Genomic DNA, 15407 nt, shown 5'->3' with positions numbered 1-15407 from the left:
GGGTCGCCACGAGAAGCACAAAAGAGGCTGACTTCACCCGAAGGCAGGCCGTTTTCTGGTGAGGGCTGCAAGGTTGAGGCGTGTCTGAATAGGCCCCTCGGCAAAGGGCCCTCTGGGAGCGAAGGGTCGAGGCGGGAGGGGATCCGGGGTCCGCGATGTGCCCAAGAGCCCGGCAGTGGGAGTTCCCACCTGCGGCGCTGTAAGGACCCGGAGTAACCGAAGAACTCTGCATGCGTCCCAGGACAGTGGGGGAATCGCGGGGCTGTAAACCTCACGCCAAGACCCGCTCTCGTGACCTGCGCCCTGAAACACTGACAGCTCTAGACGCCTCTCCGACGAAAGCACAAAGACACTCTCGCGCCGGAACTTTCAAACCGCAGAGAAACTACGCCCTCCCCGGAACCGGAAGCTTTACAACTAGCGCCACTTGCAGGCTGGCTATTTGTAAAGGGGCGGGGGCCGCAGTAGGAACTGCAACTCCCAGAATGCAGCGCGGAGCTTCCTGTTTCCGGCGAGAGGACGTGAGTGAGTGTTTACACCGGCGGCCCTGCGGCCGGGTTCTTTCCGCGGGACGGGTGAGGGCGCTGGGTCCTGGGTCGCGCGGGCTCGACGTGTGTTGCCTAGTTAGCTGGTCCCGTGGGAGCGGTGGGGTCGTTACCCAAGAGGTAGTGTCCCTGTCCCAATATAAACTATCAGTGACCTTGGGCCACTGACTTCACCTTTCTGAGTCTCGGTTCCTTTGTCTGTAGTATGTAAATGAGAATTCCTGTCTCAGGGAACAGTTGTGAGGATTAAATGAGATATGGTAGATTAAAAGCCCCATTTCCTTCCCTGCCATAAACCTGGAGATGGACGGTTTGAGGATGCCTTAGGGTCTGCTGGGCAGCCTCTGACGCCTTTTCTTTCCTCTTACAAAGAAGCAACTTTGGAAATAATAATGATTATAGCAAGGGCTTATCTTGCCTTACAAGGTTCTTCTCCCCTCAGGTTTTTGATTCATTTTCTGGGCACCCATAAGTACTCGGCTTTGGGACAGTAACGACCAAAAATTCTGGTCTTTGCTTTCAAGAGCCTCTAAGAATGGGATGCGGGGGAGATTGAGAAGTAAATAGATATTTGTAACCCTTTGCCATGAGGGAATATGACAACAATAGAGGGAAGAGAGAGGGGACAGGAGAGGTTGTATTTGGGTTGGTCTTGATAGGAGTTTGCTTAGAGATGGAAGAGGGAAGAGGAGTTACATGCAGAGTTAGCAGATGAGCAGAGGTATAAAGTGGGGGAGAGCTTTGTTTTGAATCCAAGCTTGGGGAGGGCGGGGCAGCCCAGAGCTCCTGGGGAGGAAGGCTGGCAGAGAGAACAGTTGTGAATGTTTTTGAAAGCCAGGCTGTGCTATTTAGACTTATTCATAGAGGTGGTCTGGAGTCATTGGAGGGATTCTAAGCAGAGGAGTGACTTGATCAGATCTGTGTTTTAAAATGATGGCTTGGGTGGCAGCATGGATATTTGGTAGGGAGAGGCCAGAGGCAGGGAGCTTGTTGTAAAGCTGTGTGGTAGTTAAAGCAAGAGTTGATGAAGAAACACGGAGTGTACATAAGGGAGAGTGCTGGATGATCTCATTTGAACCTCACAACATTCCTATTAGCTGGCATGACATTTTTATGTCCACTTTAAAGCTGAAGAAACTGAGACTTAGAGAGCTGAAGTCCCTTGCTGTCTGTCATAGGATGAGTGAAGAGAGGGCCCCAGGTTCTAGTTCTGGCCTCCTGATGCTGCATCTTGCACTTTTCCAAGTGTCACCCTGAATTACCTCTCATTCAGCCCCCTGGTGGGGTGGGGGCGGTGTAGGGTGGTGGTCTGTCCTTTAACCACTAAAGCTTTGTTCCTTTACAGGGAGAAAGAGAGAGCGCGAAAGAGAGAGGATGTCTCTCTCAGATTGGCACCTGGCGGTGAAGCTGGCTGACCAGCCACTTGCCCCCAAATCTATTCTTCGGTTGCCAGAGACAGAGCTTGGAGAATACTCACTGGGAGGCTATAGTATTTCATTTCTGAAGCAGCTCATTGCTGGCAAACTCCAGGAGTCTGTTCCAGACCCCGAACTGATCGGTGAGTCTCTGTGGACTAGGGATGGGCTGCTGCTCTTTTCTCTTTTGGGGGAGAATAATTCTGGAATTAAAGGGTAAATTAAGAGTTTGGGATTTGTCTCCTAACGTTAACACTCCAGGGCAGTGATTGTTGTTGGGTGAATAGAAACACAAATCATAATGAAACTATTGTTGCCATTTTAGTCGTTCGTTATACTGAGCTACTTTATCACGCCATTCCTTAACTGTGACATTGTTGAATTCTTTCTCTGATAGAGCAGGAGTTTGGGGTAGGGAGACTTCCCTGGTGGTCCAATGGGTAAGACTCCGTGCTCCCAATGCAGGGGGCCTGGGTTCAATCCCTGGTCGGGGAACTAGATCCTGCGTGCATGCCGCAACTGAGAATTCGCATGCCCCAACTAAGAAGCCTGCGTGCTGCAACTAAGACCCAGCACAGCCAAAAAAAAAAAAAAAAATTTAGGTTAGGAAGGAGGAGCTGGCTAGGGAAAGCCCCTCAGTATATGGCATTTGAGCTGGGTATTAAGGGGTGGTTAGAAGGACTTTTGGTTGGTTGGTTGGTTAGAGGGAAGGCAGTGAAAAAGGAAAGATGGCAAGGGCATTCTAGGTGGAGGAAGAAGGAATTTAAATATAATTTCTTCCTTCCTTCCTTCCTTCCTCCCTCCCTCCCTCCCTTCCTTCCCTTCCCTGCGTGGCTTGCAGGATCTTAGTTCCCCCACCAGGGATTGAACCCAGGCCCCGGCAGTGAAAGTGAATATAATTAAATTATATTATAAACACAATGTCATATAAACTGACCAAATGGTATAAGCTGGCAAAAAGTGTGTTTTCAGTCATAAAAATAAGGGGTTCATCCTTTTATATTGTTGCATTTTCCCGTTCATTTAAATTGAGCAGTCTCCATGGTGTTAAGCTCTAGAGTTTTCCCGCGTAGATTCTGTGTTTTATCAGTTTGTGCTCGCTAACAATTGTTATTAAAATGTATTTATTGGGCTTCTCTGGTGGCGCAGTGGTTAAGAATCCGCCTGCCAATGCAGGGGACACGGGTTCGAGCCCTGGTCTGGGAAGATCCCACACGCCACGGAGCAGCTAAGCCTGTGCGCCACAACTACTGAGTCCACATGCCACAACTACTGAAGCCCGCGCGCCTGGAGCCTGTGCTCTGCAACAAGAGAAGCCACCGCAATGAGAAGCCTGCGCACCGCAACGAAGAGTAGCCCCCACTCGCCACAATTAGAGAAATCCCGCATGCAGCAACGAAGACCCAACGCAGCCAAATAAAAAAAATAAAAAATAAAATGTATTTATTAAGTAAGAATACTTTTAAAAACATACATCATTCTCTAGCTATCTGTCCAATCAAGATAAGGTTCTTAGGGGACAAAAATCATTTAAATTGTTTTGAGGAATAAAATATAAATGAAGAGTTCTTTTTTTTTTTAGATCTGATCTACTGTGGCCGGAAGCTAAAAGATGATCAGACCCTTGACTTCTATGGCATTCAGCCTGGGTCCACAGTCCATGTTCTGCGCAAGTCCTGGCCTGAGCCTGATCAGAAACCGGGTGAGAGTGCTGTCTGTTAGACAGGCAGGGCTTCTGTAATATCTACAAGGGAAGGAGGGTCTGTGTGTGTTCTTGAGGCAAGGGCCTGGGTGGAACAAAGGGGTGATTTCCTGAGATGATAATAGAGGGTATCTTTATTACTTATTGGATTAGACCACATTGATTAACAGAGTACAATTTTGATCCTCTTGCTGCCAACACCACTAAAAGAAAGGGGTTTGTTTCTCTACTTTTAAGTTCATTACCCACTGTTTTAATGGGGTGGGGAGGATGTGTCTATTTAAACTCCTTTAGGGGGTGAACCTTGTATCTTTTTGTTATTGTTGTTGTTGTTCTCATTAGAAAAAAGCTGGAAACTCCCTGCTTTCCTCTAAATGCTGTAGTGTGCTCTCATGTTAGCAAATCTTCCCACAAGCTGTTGCAGGCGGTGATTTGTTCAGTCACCTCACTCCTGCTATACTGATAATTTATTTTCCTGAAGCTTGAAAATATTCGAGTGGTATGAAAGTAGCTCTTGGAGAAAACATACAAAGCCTCTAATGCTTTTTTGACTTATTAATAAAAGGTGCTGCTTGGAATTCATAATTTAAATTTTGCATCTGTGTTTTAAAAGCCTCCCCAAAGATAAAGCTAAGCTATATAAGAGATTAGCTTTGTTAAAAACGGGCAGTTTGATATTTTAATAATGTTCACGATTGCTTTGACTGGTTATCAGCTTGAAATTTTCCCTCTTTTCAATTCTAAACATAAAGGACAAAAAGATCTTCTTTTGTACCCTGATGGGAAGTGAGAAAGAGAAAGGCAGTCTCTGACATCTGGGGGCTGGCCTGGCCTTCAGCTAGGCCTTGAAACATGAACAATTTCACAGGTCACCAACATCTACAAGGACACTCACTCTGGGTCTGTAATGGATCAAGACAAAAACAAGATTCTTCTCATTTCTGAACAGAGACAAAAACATGAACATTGTCCAAACCACAAAAATGACCAAATATCCCTCTAACCTGGCTATTATGAGTGACTGCTGCTTCTTTACCAATTACAGCTTTCATCTTACACTAGTTTTCCTTCCTTCTAGATAAGAATTATTAAGATATGTGATCATAAAATCACCCCCACTTCCTGACAGCCTCCAATCCAGACCAAAACCCTGCTTCCTTAAACTTCTCCCTCCAAGTCACCCAACCAAAGCCCAAATCCTGTAAGTTCTTTCTGACTCCCTCTTATTGAGATGCCCCATGGTTCTGGTGGTGGCATTCTCTCTGTAAGAGCAGTAAACGCAACTTGCTCAACTGTAGATGTGCCCCTCTGATCTTTGGCTGGAGGGGATTGACAGAAGGAAAGTAGCATTTGTTGCTGCTTCCAGCCAGATTGTTTCTCTTTGATATCTCATTTAATCATTACAGTGGCTCAGCAGGGTTGGGTAACAGCATTAGCATTTTATAGATGGAGAAAAAGAGGGTTAGAAGGGTATTTATTCAAGGTCACCTGCTTAGAAAATGAATGTAAGAGCTGGCATGTGAATCCAGGTTTTCCTGGCTCAAGAGCCCATGTTCTTCCCACTGGGCTGGCTGCCTCTCACTTCCAAAGGGTGAAACTAGCTCACAGATGTTAAAGAGACAAGCATAACTCTTAGCTGATTGTGGGCTTAAGATTTTGAGTCCTTTTCATCCCTCCTTCCGCCTGGAGATTTATTTTTGAAACAAACGGACTTTTTATTGGGAGGTGAAAATAAACTTTTAGATTTGAAAAGAAACTTTTGTGACAGCATTTTAGGTATTTTATCCTTGAGTGTTCTTCCAAAAGGAAGCACATTTCTTTTATCTCCCACCAGATGAGATCCTGTAGGAGGAGAAGGTGTCAGTTTCTTCCTGCCCACCTGGATCCTTTTGGTGGTTCTACGCAGAGGGTAACAAATCCCTCTAGGATCTCACTTAGGCCTGCTGTTTGAGCAGGGGTGTGTACCCCGGGCTCCAGCCACCAAGAACGACTTACTGTTCCTTCGAAGCACCTCTTACATTCTTCCATGCCTTTCACTCGTTCTCACTTAAGCCTGGAATACCTTCTCTTCCCAGTAAACATCTGCTTTACCTTAAATACCACTCTCGAACGTTCTCTTCTGGGAGGCAACTCTGTGTGGTCCTCCCTCTCGGTAATAGCTGTCTGCCTCTGTGTTCCTAATGCCCTCGCTGTGGTCCATGCCTCTGTTGAAGTCCTCAGCAGGGTATTTTGTAATCGTGTGTGTGTGTGTTTAATCCAGTCTCATTTCTCCTACTGTTAAGTTCCTTGATGGCAGGGACTCTCACTTTTTGTATTCCTGTGCCTTGCACAAAACAAGATTTACTCCAAAACCGTGGAGTAAATGCTTAGCACAGGTTTGTTGAATGAATAAATTAGGTAATTTACTTGAGGTGAGTATTTTTCAGAAGAGACATCCCTCATGATTAGAGCTATAGGTAAGGATGTGGTTGCCGCACTGAACCCTAGGGGTGCTGTTCACCTTGCTCTGGGAACGGTGCGTCTGCAGTTGGGCAGTACGCAGTCCATACAATCACAAGTAGCCGTTTTGGGTGAGGGTCACCACACTTCTAAAAGTGTGACCCAGGGTGAACTTCCTGCCTACTCCCCCTTCTTTTACCCAAATTTCTTTACCTGTGAGATGGGCTGATGTCCTAAATAGTAAAGTGACCAAGTAAAACTAAGACAACTGCTAAACTTTCCCATATATGTGAGTCACTGTGTCCAAAGATCAAAAAGGAGCTTTGAGTCCCAGTGACATGCTTGTTTTTGGACACGTGATGAGTTGGTTAAGAACCCTAGAAGTACAGTGTTTTCTTGGTCGTTCTTGTATTTGTTTTTTTTTTAATCAAAATAATATTACAGAGGCCTGAAAGAAAATATCCAAAAGAAAAGAGTGACCCCTGATCCTGTCACCCTAGCTTGTCTCCTTCCAGCCTTGGCCCACGTGCACACTGACACACATCACAAAGTTTTACTAGAGAATGCACATACAACTATGTTCTATTTCTTTCTCTTAACATATTGTGTCAACATAGCTCCATATTGTTCAGATGGCTTGCAGCACTTATTTTAAATCACTGCACAAAAGTCTGCTGAGTTCCTTATACGCTCCTCCTTTTCAAATGTGAAAAGCCTAGAACTCCTGCAGTGGGATATTGATCAGAACAGTCTCTTTCATGTGGTAGGATTCCCCTCTGCTGGAACTTGAATTTGTTTATCTACTGAAGATGCTTAAAAGAGAGTGCAGTTTTCACATCTGTGGCGTAAATGTTTTTTTCTAATCAGGTGCCCATTCTTAGTGGGGTGACGAGGGAAGGGGACCTGCATCTGGGCACTTGCTGAAGTGATGTTGTGTGTCTGCAGCAGGGGCAGGGCCGGGTTGTAGGGTAACTGAGTGTCTTGTCCCCAGAACCTGTGGACAAAGTGGCTGCCCTGCGGGAGTTCCGGGTGCTGCACGCTGCCCTGCACAGCAGCTCCTCCTACAGGGAGGCGGTGAGTATGTGCCCAGCCCCTGCGAGATGCTTGCCAGGCCTGCTGGAGAAGGGTTGAACTCGAGTGGTGTAGAGAGGGAGCTGGAAGCCGGTTGCCATGGCTCCCAAGGGTTCCTTGGGGAGTTTTTGCCATGTCTGTGGGTCTCAGTAGAGCCCTATCTTCCCCCAAAGAGGCTCTCAGCTAGGCATTGTTGATTCCCTCTAATGATAATGATACAACCTCTCCTGACATTGGCCTCATGGAATGAATATGGTTACAGCAAAGGATGCATATACTGTTTCTGCTGGGCCTCATTCTTTGACTTTGGCTGAACTGCCTGCCCCCCGCTCCTTACCAGGATTTCCTCACTGGGAAAATGCACTGATGTCTTTCTATAGGAGAGTCGATAAGCAAGATTAATACAGCTGCGAACTTCCCAATATATGTAATTGTGTGGAGATTGAAAAGGACTTTTGGGATCTAGAGAAACCTTTGTTATTGGGCTTATAATGAGAGCTTTTATTTTGGAAGCACTAGAACTGTAAATGGGGGAAAAGACCAGAGATTGAAGGTTTATTGTGATCTTGCTTTTATATTGTTTGTTTCTCCTCCAGTAAGCCATGATCTCGGAGAAAAAAGAGGTTCATCTGTTTCCTGGGGCTACTGTCCCATTGCGGTGGTGTATGTGCAAGCACTTAGAGGGAGGAAGTCCTTCAGCAGAGCGTGGGTATTTGCTGAGTGCATTGAGCTAGTTGGAGTGCTCAGCCCTCCCCACTTCTCTTGCAGGTCTTTAAGATGCTCAGCAATAAGGAATCTCTGGATCAGATCATTGTGGCCACCCCAGGCCTCAGCAGTGACCCCATTGCTCTTGGTAAGTGCAAGGCTGAGCTTAAGGAAATAGGAGCTGTTGGAGAAGGAGAAACCAGGAGGAGGCAATGACCTTAAAGAACCTTTGACCATCTTGTGAAGAATCACTGGTCTTGTGGCTGGAGGGGGAGTAATCCAGATGTATTCCATACACCCAGCCCTCCAAGAGTTGTCAGTCCCTCAGCGAAAATATGGCCTAACTAACATCAGAAATGAGACTATGAGGAAGCCATGTGAGGGCAGCTGTTAGCCCAAACCACAGCCATCAGGGAACACTTCCTGCACACCTTGATGGATAAGGGAAGAACCCAGAGATAAGGGGAAAAGAGGCTGGTGTAGTGGTACACAGCATGTAACCTAAGTGCGGGGGGCAAGTAGGGAGCAAGACGGAGAGCACGTGGTTGTGCTGCTGGGGCTTTGTTTCCCCCCGCTTCTCGTGAGGGCTGCTTTGTAGTCTTGCATCCCTGTTAAGCTGGTTGCTCTGAGGCCTGAAGTCTCTTCTCCCCACTGGATCTGGCTAAATTTCCAGTCTCTGAGGTGAGCCCTCTTCTCCTTCAGGGGTTCTCCAGGACAAGGACCTCTTCTCTGTCTTTGCTGATCCCAACATGCTTGATACGTAAGTATACCCATCTTATTAAGGGGACCCTATCTCTCCTCATGGTCGGGCCAGAAACCTAATCGTCGCCCTGTGTTCTGCTCTTGGAGCCCATCCCCCAAATCTGTCTTCCAAATGTGTCAGGAGGTGAGAAGGAGCAAGGGCTATGGGGGGAATGACAAAGCCCAAGGGCAGGGGCATGCAGAGATGGGATGAAGCAGGGTTCTGAGAGAGGTGGCTTTGCAGGCCAAGCTCAGTTTAGATCTCATTCAGTAGATATTAGGGAGCCTTTGAAGGATTTTAACCTGGGAAAGAAACAGGTATACGTACATACACCCCAAAATTTTAGAGCTGGAAGGGAAAGTAGAGGTTGTATCCCCTTATTTGCAAGTGAAGAAAACAGCCAAAGCCTGGAAAGAGAAGGGACCTGTCAAAGATTGCCCAGTGAAGTAGTGGTGGAGTCAAGACCAGAAACTGACCCCTGAGCCTCCTGGGCTGTGCATGTTTCATCATGCATTGCCGGAGGGGAAGGTGAAGCATCTGCAGGGGGTCCCGGGGGCGAAGGCCTTGCTGTTTCTGGGGACAGAGCAGCGGGAGCACAGGCCGACTGGAGGGAGGTGCTGAAGACTGGGAAATTGAAGGGCAGGCGTGGGTGACTTGATTGTTGTGAGGGGCACCCAGAATTCCTGTCATGGCCAAGGGTGCTCGTTCCTTCTTAGTCACCCTTGGGTTTCTTCCTGCCCCATCTCAGGTTAGTGCCTGCTCACCCGGCTCTGGTCAATGCCATTGTCTTGGTTCTGCACTCGGTGGCAGGCAGCACCCCGCTGCCGGGGGCCGACTCCTCTTCCCGGGGCATGCCCTCCAGCTCGTACCGGGATATGCCAGGTGAGCCCCAGGACAGTGGAACACAGGCCCCCTGGGGAGCGGGCAGTGGTCCAGGGGTTTGCTTTACTCAGCAGCTATGTATAGTGCTGGCAGAGGGCGTTCCTCGGGAACTCTCAGTTTGAGTCAGGGAGTGCATCTGTCCTGTAATTTTCCAAGGGGAGAGATGAAAATATGAATTTGGAGAGTAACTAGAGCTGAGATTCTGGAGCTGCGCCTGTGCCTTTCTGTTCTTCCTCCTGAAATCTGTTCTCCCTCCTCCAGGTGGCTTCCTGTTTGAAGGGCTCTCTGATGATGAGGATGACTTTCACCCAGTAAGTGGCCTGGCTGCCTGCCATTTGGGGGAGTTGGTGCTGGGGATGCACCCCTCCCTGGGACCTGGCACGCCCCAGCTGGGAGGTGATCGGAGGCCCTTTGGTGACCCAGCTATGTCATACTATTGCTGTCTGAACCTGGCAGCTTGGGGAGGTTCCCCAAGAGCTGTTCCTAGAGTGGGGGTGGGGTTCATCTGAGAACGTCACAGGGCTGCTTCCCTGATTCTTGGTGCCTCTCCTGTTCAGAGCGCCAGGTCCACGCCCTCGAGCAGCACACCCAGCTCCCGCCCAGCTTCCCTGGGGTACAGTGGAGCTGCCGGGCCCCGGCCTATCACCCAGAGCGAGCTGGCCACCGCCCTGGCCCTGGCCAGCACTCCGGAGAGCAGCTCTCACACGCCAACTCCTGGCACCCAGGTATGGAGAGAGGGCGGGAAGATCAAGGCCAGGCCCCTAAGGGAGAAGGTCCCAGTGGTAGAATGGATTTACCTTTGCTGACCCTGGTGCTAGATCTGCTTTGAGCCGAACTCTACCTGGAGCCCTGGTGGGTTTCCTGCTGCAGCTCAGGCGACCTCCCCTCACCAGCCTTTAGGGCTTAGAAGTCTGGGGTTCATCATGGGCCTGATTAACTCCTGCCAGCACTCTGGAAGAACCTCCCGTCACATAATATACCCTTCCTTGTCCCTGAAAGTGGCCAAACATCACAGGCTTAAGCATTCCTGGTGACAGTCACTCCAGCTTCCAAGGCCACCTCTCCCAGTGCTGGGTCCTAGGCTAGGTCGGGGCCTCCATTCCATCTCCCTGGAGCAAAAGAGAACAGAACCTTTCCTGCCCACATAGAGAGCTTTGGGGCACCTCTGTGCGGTTGTCTCATGCAAGCCCCTGCTGGGAGGCAGTCGTTGGGCACCCAGGGGCACCCTGGCGTGATGTGACAGCAGTGGGTATGCGCTGGGAGACTGAGGTGGCTCTGAGCGTGGCACTGACCCTGGTTTTGACCCTGGTTTGTCTCTAGGGCCATTCCTCAGGGACCTCCCCAATGTCATCCGGCGTCCAGTCAGGGACGCCTATCACAAATGATCTCTTCAGCCAAGCTCTACAGCATGCGCTGCAGGCCTCCGGACAGCCCAGCCTTCAGGTCAGTCTTCCCCACTCCTGATGTTCACATGGCTTCTTAGTTACTTTGGACACTGAGCTTTCTTCTGCTCTCTGGAGGCCCTTCCCACTTGGCCTGCTTTGCTCCAGGAGCAGCTGGCGTGTGGCAGTGTGACAGGAGAGGATGCTCCCAGCAAGGGCAGTTGTCCCTGTGGCTTCCACTCCTGCACCCAGTGACCACGGCCTGGCTCCGCTGACCACCTGGCTTGAATACTTGTGGCAGTTTTAATTGAAGGGACACTCACCCATTCTGTGAGCGGTGACTGAGCCTTGAGCATGTATATACCAGGCCTGGGTCCAGCTCCTGGGGTAGAGACGAGCCAGTGCTCATCCCTGCCATGGAGGGACGCCGGGCAGTTACTGCAGTGAGGGAGCAACAGGGCGAGAAGCCCAGCCCAGGCTTGAGGTGAGAGCCTAGGTCGGGGAAAACTTTTCTGAGGAAGGGGTGTTTGGACTGACTGTCAAAGAATTAGTTAGAGGTTAGCCAGGCAGGGAAGGGGTGTTTGGTTGAGGGGACATGGTGTCCAGGCAGACACAGCCACTTGTTTGAGTGAATGTGGAGGTACAGGTGACAAATTCAAATAGGCAAGACCAGAAGGCGGTGTCCTTGTGCGGAAGATCCTGAGATGGAGCCAGAGTAAAGGAGAGCAGGAGCCTGAGTATGAGGGCCTCATTGAGCGCCTGCGTAAGGAGATTAGTCTTGTCCTGTGGTCACCAGGGAGCCGTGGAAGATTTTAAGCAGTGGGTGACACCATCTCCCCTGCCTCACGGAATGTGGAAGCTTAGCTAGCAGCTAAGTGCATGACCCAAGGGGTTCACGTTTTACTGCATGCCTCTGTGCACAGGCTGTTTGCTTCACTCTCTTTCCTTTGCTCCTAAGCCTGGGGCATGAAAGTCATTTCTGGAACTTGTCCACGGTCATCAAGCCATTAAGTGGTAGAGACTGGGTCAGGCCCGTGTGGTTTTCGCCAGCCCACATGGCCCTGGTGGACAGTGAGGGGAACGGGAGCAGGACCCGTGGGCAGCTGGTCCTTTCCGTTCCTGCATCTGCCCCATCCTGCTGCCTGTTCACTCTGCTCTCCAGCTCAGAAGCTTTCATGTCTCTCCCTGGCCTGTAACATGAGTTTGAGTTGGTTTATGTGCTTTTATAAAAGCCCAGCACATCCTCACCCTTGCCTGCCTGCTTCTCTGAATTTGCATTTCATCCCCACTGCCTTCTTCTTCCCATAGTGTGAACACAGCCTTTTCCCTCAGGTGTGCACTTCCTTCTGCATGGGATAGAGATATTGATGAAGCTTTGAAAATACGAAATTTCTTTAAATCCTTATGGTAGAGAAGGCCTCTCGTAGCTGAAAGTCAAAATCGAGGAACCATTGTATAAAGAGTAAAAGATATTTTGAGTTAATAAATGTGAACGTTGCTGCATAGCAAATCAAACCCAACCAACCAACCAACCAACCAACCAACCACCAAAAAAAACAAGCGAAGTCTGAAAGCTAATAACAAACTGGGAAAGAAATCTGCACGTATCAGACAAAGGGCAAAACCTCCCTGAACTATAGAAGTTCTTGTGGTTTAGGACCAAGAACGCCATAGAAAAATGGGCAAAAGACATGAACAGACTATTCATGAAGAAGGAAGTACAGATGGCCCTTAAAGCTGTGTAATTCCTTGCAGTCCCATTTCTTGAAATTTATCCTGAAGATGTATGTGCATGTAGAGGATGACATTTGTACACAATCAGTCACTGCAGTGTTGTTTGTAATGGCAAAGACTGGGAACAGCCCAATTGTGGTACATTTCAGGACATCCACAAGTTGGAATGTTATACAGTTATTAAAAAGTTCTTTATGTATTGGCATAGGGAGCTCTCTAGGATACATTATGTTGGAAGAAAAAAAGGGGTATAAGCAAAGGGTAAATATAGGAATATATATTCATATTTCTTCAAAGAAAATAAAATAGGTTATCGGGGTGGGGAGGGGAGTAGATGAGAGTGAGACTTTTCACTGTGTACCATAGTAAAAAGCGAAGTTAATTTAAAAGTGTACCCCCCACCCGTTTGTGTTTGTGTGTGTGTCTATACATACAGCAGGAGAAAGAAAGTAACTTAATCTTTTGCAATTTAGACATTGAGTACTTTGTGATTTCTCTTTTGATTCTTATGTTACATTTTCCCCTGTTTTATTGGAAAAACTTTTACTGTAATTTGTTCTGTAAACCCTCAGGCCTCTCTTGTAGTTCTCCTAGAAGCACTGTGTTGTATGGAACTTCACATCAGCAACTTTACTGGGGGAACCCACCTTTCTCTCTCCCCCTGAAAGGACAGACATAAGCAAGTCCCCGTAGGAGCCTAACTAACAGCTTCTGCCTGTCCTGTCTTTCTGCAGAGCCAGTGGCAGCCCCAGCTGCAGCAGCTGCGTGACATGGGCATCCAGGATGACGAGCTGAGCCTGCGGGCCCTGCAAGCCACCGGGGGGGACATCCAAGCGGCCCTGGAGCTCATCTTTGCCGGAGGAGCCCCATGAACTCCCTGCTCCTCCTGAGCCCCCAGCAAACTGCCAAGGCCGCTGCCCATGGGAAGCACTCTTGAAGGTGCCCCATCCCTCCTCTCCCCAATACATCTGATGGTCGACCTTCTGCTTTGCCCAGTGCTTGGCCTTTCTGGCTGATCTGAGCTGGTAGAGGCAGTGGGGCAAGCATGGTGTGCAGGTTTTTGTGCCATGGCATCAGGGAGCACAGCTGGCCCCTGCTTCTGGGCCCTGGGTAGAGAATTTTAGATCCATGTCCTGAGATGCTGCGTGATGCCCACACTGGTTTTTTGGCAGAAGTTTCCAGTGATAGCCCCCGGAGCCTTTGGTGCTTTGGGTGTGGCATCCTCAGGATGTGCCCAAGGACTGCTGCCCAGTCTCCATGTGGCTGCTGCGTTACAGCTGTGGCCAGAAGAGGCTGTGCTTCTGAGGTGACCTGTCTCAGGAGGGGCCAGGTGGACTTCCGGGGCAGCAGGTCGGGGAAGCTCACCCTCCACGTCGCTCCCTCTTCCAAAGGCTTTCAAAAGATTCCTTGTCCCTCCCCTGGCCTAGTCTCACCAGGCACTCTTTGATGCCTGTTCTGTAATGATGCCAGAATCCAGGCCTCAGAGCCGTGCCAGGAGGCAGGGCCCTCTTCTCTCTCCTGAAGGTGTAAATACAAGAGCAGTTAAATAACAATACTAAACAACAACACCAACACAAACAGGACCCAGCTTTCATACTGAAGAGAGGGCACGAACCCCCAAGCTGCTGCTCGATCTGCCGGAGCTCTTGTTCCCCTGGCACAGTGTTCCCTGGCGCATCGCAGACATGTCCAAGTTGAGCGAGTGGGTTTCATGTGCTTTGAATACTTTGTCAGGAAGAAAATCCTTCAGCTGGTGTTTCGGTGGGAAGTTGCTCAGAAGTCTGCTCCTGCTGTGTCCCTTTGCCAGAGGTTTCAGCCACAGCCTCCACAATCACGGTCATTAGTCGTCTGCTTGTCACCTCCTGGGACAAAAGGTTTACCACTGATAAGGACTGCCTACTCTGTCCTTTGTTCCCCAGAGCGTTTACCCCTTGGCCCCCTCTCTGTCTTGAGGGACCGCACGGAACAGGCCTGCTCCCTCTGCTCTGTGAGCTGGGCTCCGTGAGTTCAGGAGAGTGGTAGGAATTCACTTGCCCTTTGACCTGTCCTCCTGGTTTTGGTCCCCAGCACGTCCTGTTCCTCTCTCTGGATGACCACCAATCTATCAGTGATACTCTTATTAAAGAGAGGTACTTGGGAGGCCCCACTATTCCAGATATGGCCTGGACGGCAGGCCACATCTGGAATAGTGGCCTGCCAGAAAATGTGAAGTCTCCACATTTCCCTCTCTATCCTAGAGTTAATGTTGAGGGATGTTTGCATTGGCTGAAAAGACTCAGAGCTCACCAGGCTTCTTGGTGCCAGGCCTCTTTGTGCCTCAGTGATCTGCCTGGAGCCCAGCTGCCTCTTCGTGGTCGGGAGCAAAGACCAGGAAGCTCTGTCTTTGAACCTGATGTCTCTGGTATGTGATGGAAACAGGCCAGTTCCATCCTCACAGGCCTGCCGTGGTCAAATGGGGCTGACACAGCCCTTCCCGTCCCCATGATACAGCCTGCCTAGAGCTGATTTCCATTCTGTGGCAACTTGCACCCTGCCCCCAGGGACTGTGCTGGGGCTCCTTAACTCCCCCGGCCCATTATGCTGGGGAACTCTTGGGTAACCTTGCCCTGTCCCTGGAACTGATTCCCAAATAGCAGTTATACTGTTTCCCAGAATTGAACTGTCCCCACGATTTCCCTTTCCCTTCTTTGTCAGCTCTTTCCTCCAGGGTCTTGGCATGTTGGCTTTGCTTCCTGTAGCCATGTTTTAAATAATATATGTTGAGTCTGGTAAGTTCCTCCACCGAGCCTG

At 49.4% G+C, this 15407-nt stretch overlaps 1 protein-coding gene across 3 annotated transcripts; it reads left to right on the top strand.

Moving 5' to 3' along the window:
* The first annotated feature begins 473 nt into the window (after positions 1–473).
* UBL7 (ubiquitin like 7) lies at positions 474–13601 on the top strand. 3 transcript variants are annotated; one of them, XM_068555554.1, is made up of 11 exons: positions 474–525; positions 1891–2103; positions 3543–3662; positions 7093–7175; positions 7941–8025; positions 8580–8637; positions 9368–9501; positions 9763–9812; positions 10059–10226; positions 10822–10944; positions 13352–13601. In XM_068555554.1, the coding sequence occupies exons 1-11, from the start codon at positions 486–488 to the stop codon at positions 13487–13489; spliced, it is 1212 nt and encodes a 403-aa protein (XP_068411655.1). In that variant the 5' UTR covers positions 474–485; the 3' UTR covers positions 13490–13601. The 3 variants fall into 3 exon arrangements, with proteins under 3 accessions (XP_068411655.1, XP_068411661.1, XP_068411671.1); XM_068555560.1 differs by having other exon boundaries at positions 510–575; XM_068555570.1 differs by lacking the exon at positions 474–525 and adding an exon at positions 598–665.
* Positions 13602–15407: the final 1806 nt, after the last annotated feature.

The sequence above is a fragment of the Eschrichtius robustus genome, chromosome 1, assembly GCF_028021215.1.
Source record: "Eschrichtius robustus isolate mEscRob2 chromosome 1, mEscRob2.pri, whole genome shotgun sequence".
Classification (NCBI taxonomy): Eukaryota; Metazoa; Chordata; class Mammalia; order Artiodactyla; family Eschrichtiidae; genus Eschrichtius; species Eschrichtius robustus.
This window is presented reverse-complemented; position numbering and strand designations above follow the sequence as displayed.